The sequence below is a fragment of the Euprymna scolopes genome, chromosome 25 (genome assembly GCF_053919585.1).
Source record: "Euprymna scolopes isolate OS-2025 chromosome 25, ASM5391958v1, whole genome shotgun sequence".
Classification (NCBI taxonomy): Eukaryota; Metazoa; Mollusca; class Cephalopoda; order Sepiida; family Sepiolidae; genus Euprymna; species Euprymna scolopes.
In genome coordinates, this window is record NC_136506.1 from 65,686,471 (window position 1) to 65,703,374 (window position 16,904).

Consider the following 16,904-nt stretch of genomic DNA (forward strand, 5'->3'; position numbering starts at 1 on the left):
AACTTTGGCAATGTCCTCAATGTATTTGCTCCAATTGATGTTGCCTGTGTATATTAGGCCGAGGAGTTTGAAAGATGGGCTCTCAAGTATAACTTGAACCCAACTTTCCATGCTGCAAATGCAGTTTATTCTTAAAATATGTTTTTGTATTAAAATTATTTAGTAAATGTATGCTCCCTCCAGTCGCATATTTCTGTTTACCTGGGTAGATGCTTTCAGGATAACAAAACAGATACTACACTATCTTTCCCAAAATATGATATCATGACCACATAACAGATACTGCATTATCCCCAAAAGGAAGAGGAAAAGCTTGGGAGGATAGTCGCATAACAACAAAAGAGATACTACATTACACCCTGAATCAAGCATTAATAAATAGTGTAATAATACAATTAAGAGAAGTAGTAGTTTAATTCCATATTAAGACACAGATACCAAATCTCCATCTTTAATATAAATCTCGCCTCTCTGTTTAAATGTATGTATGTATGTATGTATGTATGTATGTATGTATGTTGGCTTAAAACTTTCGACAGACGCGATGGAATTTCACAAGATCGGTATCGTTTTGAAGATCAACCCTTCGGATGACAAACGTCGAGAAATTGGCCAAAAAGATTAATTCCTTCACCTTCAACTGGGCACTTTTCTACAGGGAGGGGTCTCTTTTTTCGCCGATATTTTCAAAAGTCATCCCCTCCTTTTGATTTGCTAGCCTTAATTTAAACCTACGTCACTTCCGGTTTGGCTATGGACGCAACAGCAAACACATCATGTTTTCTTTTTCATGTTCTTTCCTCCTTCACGGTATGAGTTCGAGCCTGCCTGCCTACTACCACTTTTATTTTTTGTATCATTTTTTATTTATTTATTATTAATTTATTTTTATTTATTTGTTTTGCTAGAAACACCCCTCCAAATACCCGGCAACGCCGGGAACCCAGGCTAGTTAATAATAGAATTACAACATTACTAGAAGTAATAGTTTAATTATAGTTTCAGACAGATGCCAAATCTCCATTATTAATAGATAAGGTTAGTGTGGTAGCTGAATCATAGTCTTGTCTTGGGAGCAGCAGTATAAGCATATTAATTGCTTTTTTCATTGAAGTTTTTGACAGCCAGGTTATATACAGCAAACGCCTTAAGAACTGCACTTCTATCGATAAACTCTATTCTAGACTTTCGGTCTATACTGGAATAAAATGATATTTGAATGGTTGTTTTCTTTCTTTCAGAACAAATACTCAAGAAAATTCTAAACCCAGGTGATCCAAGACCTGATAAAAAGTATCCAAAATATTCAGGTATCGTTTTGGAAATAATGTGTTCTAATCTAGATCAATGATTTCCAACCTTTTTCCAATAACGATTCCAATTTCCATTCATTGTTATTTCCCGTGAAAAGACCAAATTCTTAATCTGAAATAGAATGAAAAGAAAGAGTATAACGTCTTCTTAACTGATGATAAAAATAATAACTTCTTTTTACTCTTTTTCATTCCAAACCAGACATATTACCACTTAGATGTAAGGAACTATTATCTGGAATCATATATAACAAAGCACAGTGACGAGTTGAGCAACGAGATGTTTGTTCTCATTACATTTAAACTTCTGCATGTTAATACAGTCAAGGAAGCAGGAAACAGGGAAGGAATTTCAGAGGCTAGCTGTCCGGAGGCTTTCCAGCATTCCAGAACCTTAACAGTGACTGGGAGTGATTTTGGTGCTTGTCAGATTAGTTAGGAGTATGTACGTCAAGGGGGGAGGCACATATGTTATGAGTTTATCAGAGCACATTTCATTAATGTACTAGTAAAACAGGCACAGAGTTGTTATATTGCATTGACAGAGGTTGGAGCTTGACCGACAGTGTGGGACCTATTAGATTTTAAACATCTTATTGGACCCTTTCTAAAACTAGTTGTAGATGCACCAGCCTAGATATGGCAACAATACTCTATGCATGGGTGAATTATGTTCTTGTAAAGGTATCGGATATTCTCTGGTATGAGTAATTTTCTAGCATGGTAGATGGAGCTCATCCTCTTTGCAGCAGTTTTGGCAACGTCCTCAATGTATTTGTTCCAATTCATGTTGCCTGTGAATGTTATGTCTAAGTTTAGTAAATTTTGTTATTGTAGCCAGTATATGTTCCGAAAATGTGGTTTGAATTAATACAAGAGTTTTTAAGTCATTCATTTGTCACATAAGTTTTGAATAGCATTTTCTGATAGTCTGTTATATTAGAGTTTTAAATAGCAATTTTGACAGTCTGTCACGCTGTTGATTTAGCATTTTTGTTGATCCATTATGCCTAAGTATGATATAGCATTTTCAGAATTTTTTTCCAGATAGAAGATTCAATACATATTCTGATGGCCCAAATCCTCCAGATAGAATGTTCGATGAAGACGAGGGTGAGGAAAGTTCCAACTATATTCCAGGTAATTTTGACATTATATATCATGTCGAACTATAACTGATCTAGACACCCCTCCAAAAACGGTATCAAATCATATTCACCCATTAGTTCTATAAAAAGATGTAAAAAGCAAAAATCGATTCATTTTAAAAACACAAATTTTTATTAAAGCATTAGCTGTACCCGGCCACGCGTTGCTGTGGCTCAGTTTGTTAAAATGGAAGACATTCCTCAAGAAAAATTTTGTTCGTTCATTTACTTTTATTATTTTTTGCAATTTTTTTAATCAATAAAAGCTGTTATTCCCCCCGCCCCCAAAAAAAAAGATTAATTTTTTTACCATAAATTGTTAGGTGAAAGTTTTTTTTTCAGGAAAACTTGCACTTTTTTTTTTAAAGAAACTTTGCAGTAAAAGTTTCTCTTTGAAAACGGAATTTTTATTATGAACACTGTAAATAGTTAGGTGACAGTAGAGAAAAGTTTGATTCTTTTTTTCAAGAGAATGTACAAATTATTTTTTTTTTTAACAGATGTTCAGAAAATAAACAGAAAAATACTTCCATCATTAATTATGCAAAAAAATAAATAAAATGTTGATTTAGTGTTTCAACATTATGCTTATAAATTACGATAAAACTTGCTGAATATGTGCTGCTTTACGGTTGTTGTAAAAATGGAACGGAAACTTAAATTTCGCTCCGTTTTAATCTTTCTTAATTTTTTAATTGTGACCCCCCCCCAAACGAATATAATCAAAACAGTAACATTCAACAATTGTACTTTATGTATATAAAACACAAAATATTTAAAAAAAAAAAATTAAAAAAAATAATAACGAAAGCGAAATAATTCCATTTTTAAACAAAAAAGTCAGTTTGGTATATTTTTTTGTTATTTTTCACATAAGTCCAGCTTACCATTCACATTGGAAATGTCGACATTTATAGGGTACGTTTACAACGAATAAACACTCCAATCTACCCATGTTAAGAACGGCTTTGGGAATAGACACCCCTAACCTTGCCAGCATACCCGAAAAGCTATAAAAGTTGACATGTGAACGATGAGTTGGACGTAATGTAAAAATGTACTGAATTTAAAAGGGAACAAAATTCAAATTTCTGTTCCATTTTTGCAACAACCGTAAAGTAGAGCATTCTATGCAAATTTTACCTAACTTACTGTATTAATGGTATTTTTTTTAAGCAAAACAAAAAAATATTTAGATTTGGCTATAAATTTCTAAATTTCACCCTAAATAATTTAGGTGATTGAAATAGGAATCTAATTGAATCTTTAATTTCCTGAATAGTATGCGAGAAATTCATTTTTTTTTTTTTTAGTTATATCGAATTCATTAATACGGACTTTAGGGACTTTTTTCGGAATGTTCCTGTAAAAATTATTTTTTATTGTTACAAATTACGATGCTTTATTTATATAAAAAAAGCAAAAATAAATTCTTACGTTTTTTATTTACTACTGAAAACCATAGCTTTAGTAAAGGTATTTTTTGTTTAAACAAAATAAAACATTTCCACTTAGAGTTAAGTAAAAATGATTAGTTCATTATATTCTGCGATCATTTATTTGATAAATACTGAAATTTTCATTAAAATTGGTTAATTTCCTGATTTTTGGTGAATTTTTAAGTAAAGGGAAGGGTCAAAACTTTGAGCGTCGGTATTCATTTTGTCTGTACCTACCATTTTTCAATGACTATTTGATAGGAAAGCGACCACGTGTGGTTAATTTACCTGTTTTTTCAGAGAGGGTATTTTTTTTTGCAAGAAACAAATCATAAACTCAAACTTTTTATAATAAAAGTTAAATTGAAATATGCTGCAAATTAAACATCACAATAATGGTGCAACATATTTTGAAATTAGAAAAATAAAAAAACAAAAAACTTTGTTTTAGCATGTTAAAAGTATTTAGGTTGGTAGATAATTAAATTCTACTGTATTAAGTTTTTTTGTTTTTTTTGTTGTTGTTTCTTGCTTTTTACAATTTTCGACTGAATACTTCTAAATTTAGCAGGGTTACTTAGATCGTATTTTAAACTAAATTTCGGAGGTTGGAATGCCCCCCTCTCCACCTAAAATGTACTTGGAAAAATCGATTTTATAGCGAGATTTAAGAATGGTTAGCCAAAAAAAAAAGGTGAAAAACAAAACAAATAATCAATAAATAATTGTTACCAAAGGCAATAAATGCTACTTTTTTTTTACTTACATGAATGAGTTTATTTTATGTTTTAAAGTATTTTCAAGCGTTTTTCTTTATTTTTTAATCTAAAATTGCGAGTGTGTGGATGCCAAATATCTCCAGATTTTCTAGAATTCCCCGCTAGATTGCAAACGAAATCTCCAGATCTAGCAGGAAAACCGCTAAATTGGAAACACTGGTCACGTGACAGGAAGCGGTAATAAATAATTGTCCCTAAATAAAAATAATGGCCTATCGGTACAAAGAGAACCACCTATTTATTATAGGAAAATTAAGTATAATGTTATAATTAAAAAGAAATATATAAAAACACACATGGGTATAGTAAACATATTATACCAAAACGTGGAAGCCATCCGTCCAGTGGTTTTTTAGACAATTAATTGCGAACGAACCAAGAGTTACATTTTTATATATATATAGATTATTGAATATTTTTTGACAGAATTTCTTCCATCATAACAAAAGATATTCGATAATTTTAACAATTGTATATCATGTTAAATAATATTTGATTTATATATTATTATTTCGGAAACAGATGCTAAAAAAAACAAAATTAGGCCAATCAAAATAAAGTGGGGAGGAGGGGGTCTATGGTCATCTTTGTCACTGTATCTTTGATTTGTCTAAGATATTCCTAGCTAGAGTTCTCATTAACGTCGTTCTACTTTAGATTCCCAAATCAAGTCTTTTTTTTTGTTTTATATATATATATATATATATATATATATATATATATATATATATATATATATATTCAATCACATATTATTAAATGCAATGGAAACACTTTGCTTTATGATTGCTTTTTTTAACTTTTCGATTTTCCATATAATCTTTTTTATATCAAAATCAAAAAATATTAATAAAAGTTCCATAGTTGTTGTTGTCACGAGCACTTTCAATTCATTCACGAATCATCTTCAGGTGTTGAAGTAAAAGTGCGAAGGAGCGAAAATGAGAATTAAAAGTGAAAACTAAAATATACAGTAAACGGCGTTAGGCGATGGTAAGTTAAAATATATAGAATCGATGAAAAATCGAAAAATCGTTTTTATTAAATAAAACATTATTTCATTGGTGTACGGTGGGGTGCAAAAAAATCAAAAAACAAAACGTGTGAGTAAAACCCTCCCAATGGTAGCCTGTCCACTGGTTTCTGGTTTGATGGGGGCTGAAAACAAGCAGGTTGATCTCTAAATAGGGCTGAATTTTAGATGGGGAGAGGGAAGAAAAATAGGGGGGGGGAGTATGTAATGTCACTTCAAGATGAAAGCAATTAGTGGAGGGCGAAAAGAAAGGCTGGAGTGCAAGCATCTTGAAGATTTTCTATCAAAAGAGGATTCACTTTAGTAGCTAAAACAATAAACTAGGGCTTACCATAAGGGTTCTGGGGTTCAACAGAACCTGCAACCGTGAGCGCTATGCTTAAGCGAGGAACACATACTCAAACTTGGCACCTCTACATGCACACAAGCTACTCTGATCCATCTTCTGTCTAAGGCCAAGGGTTGTAATGTCTTCTTATCATATCTGATCTTGACCTTTAATTGGTGCTTCAAGAACATGATCAGATCCTTATGATTTCAATAACGTAGCCAATCATATGCAATCATTCTTCTGTATATGGAGGTAACATAATTAATCCTAATCACTACAAAGACATATTAAATCATTATTGATCCATCCTTGAATCGATTCATCTTAAAAACACTAATTATCATTAAATCGTTTTCTAATTATTGTTTTTTTAGTTAAAATTCCCAAGATCCTGAATATATGTCAGATAATGTTGGCAATGTAAAGTCTTAATTGATAATCATGCTCATACCTAACTGCCTTATATATGGTGCAGCATTCACCTTGAGTGGCTTGAGTAAACTTCTTCTAAAAGATGAAGTTTCTAGGAAGATCAAACTCACTTGTGATCTCCAATTGCATGCATATCCTGGTCAAGGGAAATGCCATCATTAGTTTTAGTTTTGCTGCAGGGAGAATATGTCCTCTCGTATACAGTTGTTTTGTATTGCCAAATTGTTACCCATCTGGTCTTAAATTGTCAAAGGAGCTAAAATGTAACATAATAAAAACGTAATCGCATAAATAACATTATAACATAAATAATATTATCACATAAATAACATTATAACATGAATAACATTATAACATAAATAAATGTTTGTTTTTTTCCTTGGGAGGTGATTAATTGTCTCGATGTCGAGTGACTAAGTGTCCACGTGATAAAAAACATGTGATTAAATATCTAGTGATCATATGTCCGTGATTAATGATTGTGTGATTAAATGTTAAGTGATGAAATGTCAGTAAATTGTGAGAATGCAGTAACAAATGGTGCATCAGATTGAAAGATAATGATTATGTAATGAACTCGTCTGTATTTTTCTTGCGGTTTTAATTTATGGAGACATTTTGTATTTAGATTTGAGTGCATACATTCATTTTTCGTGCTATATCAATTTATGAAAGCATATACATTAAAAACAACACAAACTGGTGTATACTGTGGATATTTTTGTATAAATGTGATCTAAAACTAAGATTTTTTAACTTTTCCTTAGTTTTATAATTTATTTTATTGTATTATTTTATATTAATATCAGCAAATTACAAATGATTGAAACTGTTCAACAGGAACTGTAGATATATCCTGAACCAACATAATAACTATATTTTACAAAATAATAACATTATAAACATTTTTTTGTATTGGGGTGTATAAACATCCCGTGGGAATAACCGTGTTTGGAACACTGTGAAACAATGGATGGCATACTTGTTAAGTTGGATACTTAGAAGAAAGGAATAAATGGTGTGAGAATGAATGTCAGCAAGATCAAAGTGGTGATCGGTGTTTGTAATGCTGGAAATCCACCTGAAAAAGGGAAGTTCCCGTCGGGTCATTTTGTAGAAAGGCAGTTGGAAGCTACTTAATTTTTTGTGATACTTGTAAGCAATGAAAATGCAAGAACTGCTGTGGAATTGCACGGATGTTGAGAGATGATATCAAGTTTGTGTTCAAGAAGTGTAAGACAATTGAAACAGATGATAACTCAGATGTGGAGAAAGTGTGTTTGGATGGTGAGCCTACTGAGATTGTATAGAAGTTGCGTTAGATTGGTGATATGTATTGGAGTAGATGAAGAGCTGGTTCTGGTGTGATAGCAAGATTTAGAAGTGGATGGAGTAAATTCAAGGAACTCCTACTATTACTAATCAGAGTGTAAATGCTATCAACCAAAGAAAGTATTTATCAGATATGTATGCAGTGTGATGATGTCTGAAAATGAAATATATTGGTTGGAGGATATAAGGGAAAGAAATCATAAGATACGATGGATGTACAATCTAAATCTTAAAGGCACATAGATCCAATGACCTCAGGCGAAGATTAAATTTGGAGATGTATGCAAGAAAGGAGACTTCGTTGGTCTGGTCACATTGAAACAATTTTATTACTGCTTGGGTTATTAAATTTAGAACAGCTGAGGTAGCTGAGTCAGTTGGCAGAGGAAAGTAAAAAAAAACGTTGAAAGAAAATGATAGGATGGACGAGAGAAAAAAAGATAAATAAAGACCTGGCAAAAGGTAGATTAGTTTGGAAGCCTATTTATAACAGATGGCTAATGCATATCACTGATGATGATGATGATGATGATAATGACGACGACGATGACGATGATGATGAGGAGGAGGAGGAGGATGAGGATGATGATAACAATGACAGCAATGATGACGTGAGTATGATGACAATGATGCTGACAATGACGATGATAACGATGATGATGTTAACAATGACGATGATAACGATGATGATGTTAACAATGACGATGATAACGATGATGATGTTAACAATGACGATGATAACGATGATGATGTTAACAATGACGATGATAACGATGATGATGTTAACAATGACGATGATAACGATGATGACGATGATGATGATGATAACGATGATGATGATGATAACGATGATGACAATGATGATGATGACGACGACGACGACGATGATGATGATGATGATGACGATGACAATGATGATTATGATGATTATGATGATGATGACGATGATGATGATGACGACAGCGACAACGACGATGATGATGATGATGATAATGATGATGACGATGATGATGACAATGACGACGATGACGACGACGACGATGATGATGATGATGATGACGATGATGATGACGACGTTGGCGATTATGATGATGGTGATTATTATTTATTTGTATAAGGAGGCAGCAAATCACAAGTGATCCTTACTTGAATAGATTTGCGTGAAGATCAGCAATTATTATTAAATCGTTGTTAAATCATTTTTTTTTTCAGAAGATCCAACTTTTCCAGACTATTTTGGAAGATACCTTGAAAGTAATTTTGACAACCATTATATCATGTTAAATCATAACTGAGTGTGATCCCAATAAGAAAGTATTGAATCATATTTCATTATTAATTATATAAAAAAGATATCAAATCTGACTTGAGCTTTATCTGTATCAGAATTGATTCTAATGGCTATAATGAAGTATCAAACCACAAGTTATCTGTACTGGCATAAATTTATCTTCAGACATTGCTCGGGGTTGAATGATGATCAACGAATGTTTCACACTCCTATATTTTTATTGTCATCGAAATCGGTGAAATCACCCATTTTTCAATCAAATCGATTGATTGCTTGCTTTAGTTGGGGACTCATCGTGGTGCACTGAAAGGAAGTTTCTCATACCTACCTGCAGTGTGACTTGGTCCAAAATACATTGTAGTCTACATTGCACTGTAAAGAACCTACTGTTGATTTAATAAAATTATTTTTTACATACAATGGCATGAATTAAAGTTTAAAATGAAAAAGTCAGGTATCATGCTTTAATTGTGAACTAAACAAAAACATCGATTTTGAACGCATTCTTGCCATATCAAAGAATCCACTGTTTATTTCATATACCTGGCCTTCCAGCTTGTGCAGTGATAATAGCTTGAATTTAAGTTTAAAATGAAAAAGTCAATGATCATGGTACAATATTGCTTTAAACAGAAGCAATCGTTTTGAACAAGCCCCTGTTATATCAAAGAACCTACAGTTGATTTTATATGTTGGGCCTTTCAGCTTGTGTGGTAATAAAACTTCTCAAATGTACTTGTTATGTTAGGCTGTGTAAGGTGTTAACTTAGATCAAAATCGCCTCTTCCTTCTGTAATAAGATTATTTCGATTATCGATTATCGATTATCGATTATCGATACTTATCAAAGAGATTTTGATACAAAACCTACCTAAGAACACTGCCAGGCACATAAAGTACTTTCAGGTGAAATATTTAAACAATCGGCCCAGCCGTTTTCGAGTCCATAGGGAACAATCTCACTCACACATACAGATAACGTTCCTTTTATATAATAGTAGAGATCACCTGTTATTACTAAATTTTCTTTTTCAGATGAAAAAATGGATCCAGACTACGCGGAAAGATATCCAGGTAATTTTGACTGTTAAATCAAATCATAATTGATCATGACCTAAAAAAAAAACTTTCTTAACCTCCGATTGCCATGACAAATAGCACCCTAGCTGAGAGATCATCTTTCAAACTATCCAGTCTAACATTCGCAGGCAACATGAATTGGAACAAATAAATTGAAGACATTGCCAAGGTTGCTGTAAAGAAGGTGGTCTTTCCCTTCCCTGCCATGAGAATTATTGCCACATCTTGGCTAATACATCCTCCACTAGTCTCTCACTCTTAGACCGGGTCCACAAAACAGGCTCAAATCTAATAGGTTTCACGCTGTCAGCCAAGCTTCAAACTCTGTCCCATCACCACAATGTCACATCCCTGTGTTTGTTTTCTATCAATCAATCAATAAGGGTTTTATCACTCAATGAGGAACCCCTCCCTGAACCCCTCCATCTATGTTCTGAGATACCCGTTGCCATGTGGGACTCATGTGTTGTATCAGGTCGTCCCTCCACCTCACTCTTGGTCTTCACTTTGACCTTTTTTGTTCATGAGGTGTCCATTCCGTTGTCCTGATGGGCCATCTGTTGTCATGTTGTCTGGCTACGTTCCCTGCTTTGTATACCTTGCTGCTTGTTTTACAACTACTTTAATGGGATGTCCTCTGATGAACGCATAACACTTGTGCCCCCTCGATATACATGTGCTCGACTAAGCTAATGAGTAGCAAAACCCCACCCCCTTCATTGTTGAGGTCCCTAGATACTGAAAAGCATTCTAATCTAATTGCTTCTTCTCTCGGACAGCTAGACTTTGGAATTATTTCAAGAATAGCCTGACAGCGCCCATTCTTCTCCAAGCTTCAGCACACATACAGCACCTGATATTTTCACCCATTTTAATACTGACCAAGCTCAGCATCGCTCAACTTTGGTGATCTAACGGGAACCAGTATGTCAACATGATTATGCCTTATTATATTATTGTCTTTTTATAATTTTGCTTATTATATATCATGTCAACTCATAATTGATCTTAACTCAAGTAGAAGATATGAAATCATATTAAATATCCATTCTATAAAGAAATATCACCTCAAAATTGATCTTTATCTGTATTTATTTATTTTTTTTTTTTTAATTACATTTTCACCCCAAACAAGGCAAATTGCCACTTTGGTGTAGGGGGCTACTGTCAGGGGCAACAACTACTGGGGTACTATGTAGGGATTTGGGCAGCAAGGTGTCGGTTCACGTTACACTTGAACTTCTGCATGTCAGTACTGTTGGGAAGCAGGGACCTGGAATGGAATTCCAGAGTCTAGCGGTTCTGGGGAAGAAACTATTGGAGTAAAAAAGTATATCGAGATATCAGAACTGATCCTTTATCGCTATAAAGATATCAAAGTACAATCGACTTGTAAAAAAAAAAATACCGATTATTATTAAATAATTATGGAATTATTTTCTTTCAGGTAGAAGAAAGTATCTACACAATGAGAAAGACAATCGCAAATATATGCCAGGTAATTTTGACAATTAAACAAATAACTAAAATATATAGAACACAATACAATGCAAAGGTGTAATAGATAGATACAAACTGAAACAAATTAAGCTATAAAGCTATACAGATTCATCTCTATCAATACCCACACACACACACACACACACATATATATATATATATATATATATATATATATATATATATATATTTCCCTAACACCTCTGGCCTTGATGGAGGGGAAACTAAAACTTGCTGTTATGGTTTCAAATGATCTGAAATAACAGCAAGGGGAGACTTGATTCCAAATATTTCTCATATGTTATATCTGCCCTCTTTTGGAAATAGGGCACGATTATGAATATCTCCAATATCAAATAAGCCATAACACTGTGAAATTTACTTCATATATGAAAACCAAAGAGAGGAGATATAACATATGAGAAATATTTGGAATCAAGTTTCCCTTTGCTGTTATTTCAGATCATTTGAAATTATAGCAGCAAGTTTTTGTCTCTTCTCCATGAAGTCCAGTGGTGTTTTGGAAATATAAGATATTTTATAATTCATATGCAAAACTAGGAAAACAAATGACTATGATTGAAACATTTTGCATAAAATAAATTACAGTGGTTTAAATACCTTTCTACAAATCAGCAAAAACTTTTGCACCAATCTGAGATATGGAGATATCATAGTGGATCCTAGTCACTATATCAAATCATAATTGATTCGTATCTGAATGCATCCATCTTAAAAGCACTAATTGTTCTTTTCTTTTTTTTTTTTTTTTGGCAGATAGAAGAATCTATCCAGAAGAAAACGATAGCTATCAACCATATAATCCAGGTGATGTTGACAATTTATAATCATGTCAAATCATAATTGAAAATGATCGCAATAAAAAGATGTAGTGTGTAACATTTTCAATAACAAAATAAATGCCTGTATACATACATGCGGGGTTTTTATGTAGGGTATTTTTATTCTCTTCATTCTCACTGCTTCCTTTGGTAGTGTTAAATATCTAGGTCGTGTGTACCAAGAAATCATTTTGACAAAAGTATACACTTGGCGATAAATGCAAAAAAAAAAAACAGAAAAAAAAAACATATGATGAACATGACACCAGACACCATCAAAGGGAGAAACAACAATCTTGATCAATTGTCAAAAAGAAGATAAGTTAAATGTATATTTGAAAAGTAATTTTTGACAAAAGGTTACACTGGTATAATTAAGTCATACTAAAGTCAAGTTTATTCAGTGAAATGACAATGGCCAAATAAAATGCCCTTGGGGTTTGGCTACAGTGACAATACTCGTTTTCAGCTGGTTACAAATGTTTATAACAACAGAAAAGAATATCATTGTTGATTGATGATTTGGATCCAAGAAGAATCATCTCATCAAATTCCTAACAACCAACCATCCATCACCAATAATAAAGATATATTGTTGTATTTTCATATATCTGCGTGTCGTCATTGTTTTAAACACTTCAGAAATACAACAGTGGTTGCTGTAAAAATAAGCTTCTTTTTATAAAGAAAGAGGACATAAGAAAACGTTTGCTGAAAGTTTTCATAAATTGTTTTATTAGGAGAAAATTGATAGCTAAGTACTTGTCAAAAGAGCCGTCGGCTGTGATTTTTACGTTTTTGAATGGAGATCCTTTTTTGATGAGCGGTTTCTTTTGGTTAAAACTGTGACAAGATAATCTCATGATTTAAACGAGAATGAATGTTTAAACATAATTGATATTTTAAAGATATTTTATAATTCATATGCAAAACTAGGAAAACAAATGACTATGATTGAAACATTGGTAAAGATGCAGTATCTTTCCACCCACGAATGATCCTTTAAAATTAACACTATTAAAGGTTTTTGAGGGTGCTGAAAACGAAAATAACAGTAAAAATCGTAGGAAACGAGTAATTTCAAAGATATGAAGAAATTATAAAGTATGGGATAACTTTTGTATATTAATTTAATGTAAAATGAACATCCACTTTATTGCCAAGGTAGCTATAAAGTGGGTGCTCATTATACGTTAAATTAATATAGAAAAGTGATCCTCACTTCTCAAAACAGTAATGTGCGATCGTAAGAGCAAATGTCACATAGCCCATTACACATTCCAGGTCATTAGCTTTCCAATGAGTCTTTATTTGTTAATATGTATTTAGTGCAGAAAGAAATGCAGTGTAAGTGCTGGTAGGTTAAGAGATGATAACCAGCGTGTGTGCAATGTGTAATAAAAAGCAGATGGATGATAACTCGGATGTGGAGAAAGTATATCTGGATAATTAAACTATTTAGAATGTTATCTAGGTGATGCCAACATGTAAAACGGATGCTAAACTTATGATTATTATGATGATGATGATCATCATCATCATCATCATCATCATCATCATCATCATCATCATAAGTGTATATGAGTATGCAATGTTATAATGTATGAAAGTGAAACTTGACCAAGGAGGGTTGAGGACATACATTGCATGGAGAGAAATTCTATGAAAATGATACAATGGATGTGTAATGTGAGTCTTGAAGACAGGTTTAATTCTGATGACTTTGGAGGAACATTAAATCTGAACAGTATAGGGAGATTTGTGTAGAAGAGTAGACTCTGATGGTATGGCCACATTGAAAGAATGTAGACATTGAAAGATGTAGAGCAGTTGAGGTAACAGGTTCAGGAAGTGATAAAAATGGACTTGAAGGAGTGAGATAAATAAAAATCTCAATAGAAATAGATCATTTAGAAATCAATTTCTAAAAGCCGTCCAACACATGTCAACAGACGTTAAAGCAGAGATGATGGTGGTGGCTGTCTGTATGTTGAGATAACATAATTGATCATGATCGTTATCAGAATAACACTAATTATCATTAAACTGTGTTGTTTTTTTTGTTTTGTTTTTTTATTTCATTTTTTGTTTTTTTTGGGGGGGGGTTCAGAAAGAAAAGTTGCTCTAGATTATATCCTCCTGGTAATTTTCACAATTATCATACGTAATTAATTATAAATCTAATAAGGGATCAAATCATATTAGATCTTTAGTTCTATAAAAAGATATCAAATCAGAGGTGATCTTTATTTGTATTAGGTCAGTGCAAAAGCTTTTGGCTGATTAAAAACTCCATCTTGAAAATAAAAAACTGTGCGTCTTTGAAAATACTAATTCATCACAATAACGACTTTTGTTCTCTATAACTTGATTCCACTTTTCAACGAATTTTGAAATTCTTTACTTGTAAAATTCTTTAGATTTTGATGTGAAATATAAATCTAACTAATGTTCAGTCTCCTCTCATGATGTTGACCTGAGCCTATCTGACCGGTTTTGTAATCTTTGAAATAGGTGATAATCTGAAGGAACTAGGTCAAGAGAATATGCAGGATGGAGCAAGATTTCACAAGCAAATTCTCTTCGGAGATCATTGGTCAGTAGTGGTGCGTGAAGACGAGTATTATCATGATTGGATGCTGACGTCCTTTCTGTTTCGTTTTTGGGTCAACATGGGTGAGAATATTGCAGAAAAATATAAATGCTGCTTTAATAAGCTGAAAAAAAGTTATAAATTAATCATGGTAATATGTCGAAGCAATAACATTTGGCATAACATAAATTACAGTGGTTTAAAATACCTTTCTACAAATCAGCAAAATCTTTTGCACCAATCTGAGATATGGAGATATCATAGTGGATCCTAGTCACTATATCAAATCATAATTGATTCGTATCTGAATGCATCCATCTTAAAAACATTAATTGTTCTTTTCTTTATTTTTTTGCAGATAGAAGAATCTATCCAGAAGAAAACGATAGCTATCAACCATATAATCCAGGTGATGTTGACAATTTATAATCATGTCAAATCATAATTGAAAATGATCGCAATAAAAAGATGTAGTGTGTAACATTTTCAATAACAAAATAAATGCCTGTATACATACATGCGGGGTTTTTATGTAGGGTATTTTTATTCTCTTCATTCTCACTGCTTCCTTTGATAGTGTTAAATATCTAGGTCGTGTGTACCAAGAAATCATTTTGACAAAAGTATACACTTGGCGATAAATGCAAAAAAAAAAAACAGAAAAAAAAACATATGATGAACATGACACCAGACACCTTCAAAGGGAGAAACAACAATCTTGATCAATTGTCAAAAAGAAGATAAGTTAAATGTATATTTGAAAAGTAATTTTTGACAAAAGGTTACACTGGTATAATTAAGTCATACTAAAGTCAAGTTTATTCAGTGAAATGACAATGGCCAAATAAAATGCCCTTGGGGTGTTGCTACAGTGACAATACCGTACCAAAGGAGCGTTTTCAGCTGGTTACAAATGTTTATAACAACAGAAAAGAATATCATTGTTGATTGATGATTTGGATCCAAGAAGAATCATCTCATCAAATTCCTAACAACCAACCATCCATCACCAATAATAAAGATATATTGTTATATTTTCATATATCTGCGTGTCGTCATTCTTTTAAACACTTCAGAAATACAACAGTGGTTGCTGTAAAAATAAGCTTCTTTTTATAAAGAAAGAGGACATGAGAAAACGTTTGCTGAAAGTTTTCATAAATAGTTTTATTAGGAGAAAATTGATAGCTAAGTACTTGTCAAAAGAGCCGTCGGCTGTGATTTTTACGTTTTTGAATGGAGATCCTTTTTTGATGAGCGGTTTCTTTTGGTTAAAACTGTGACAAGATAATCTCATGATTTAAACGAGAATGAATGTTTAAACATAATTGATATTTTAAAGATATTTTATAATTCATATGCAAAACTAGGAAAACAAATGACTATGATTGAAACATTGGTAAAGGTGCAGTATCTTTCCACCCACAAAAGATCCTTTAAAATTACCACTATTAAAGGTTTTTGAGGATGCTGAAAACGAACATAACAGTAAAAATCGTAGGAAACGAGTAATTTCAAAGATATGAAGAAATTATAAAGTGTGGGATATCTTTTGTATATTAATTTAATGTAAAATGAGCATCCACTTTATTGCCAAGGTAGCTATAAAGTGGGTGCTCATTATACGTTAAATTAATATAGAAAAGTGATCCTCACTTCTCAAAACAGTAATGTGCGATCTTAAGAGCAAATGTCACATAGCCCATTACACATTCCAGGTCATTAGCTTTCCAATGAGTCTTTATTTGTTAATATGTATTTAGTGCAGAAAGAAATGCAGTGTAAGTGCTG

The 16,904-nt window shown here is 32.6% G+C and overlaps 1 protein-coding gene across 50 annotated transcripts in view; it reads left to right on the forward strand.

Moving 5' to 3' along the window:
- LOC145247411 (uncharacterized) overlaps positions 1–16,904 on the forward strand; it is a 116,850-nt gene that overhangs the window by 49,225 nt on the left and 50,721 nt on the right. For 12 of the 50 annotated variants that reach the window (XM_080109139.1, XM_080109149.1, XM_080109162.1 and 9 more), the window contains 4 exons: positions 2,361–2,453; positions 10,134–10,172; positions 11,626–11,676; positions 12,456–12,506. In XM_080109139.1, coding sequence (XP_079965265.1) covers positions 2,361–2,453; positions 10,134–10,172; positions 11,626–11,676; positions 12,456–12,506 — 234 coding nt within the window. Of the gene's footprint in view, positions 1–1,241; positions 1,311–2,360; positions 2,454–10,133; positions 10,173–11,625; positions 11,677–12,455; positions 12,507–15,471; positions 15,523–16,904 lie in introns of all 50 variants that reach the window. The other 38 variants (XM_080109129.1, XM_080109122.1, XM_080109123.1 and 35 more) reach the window with 13 other exon arrangements.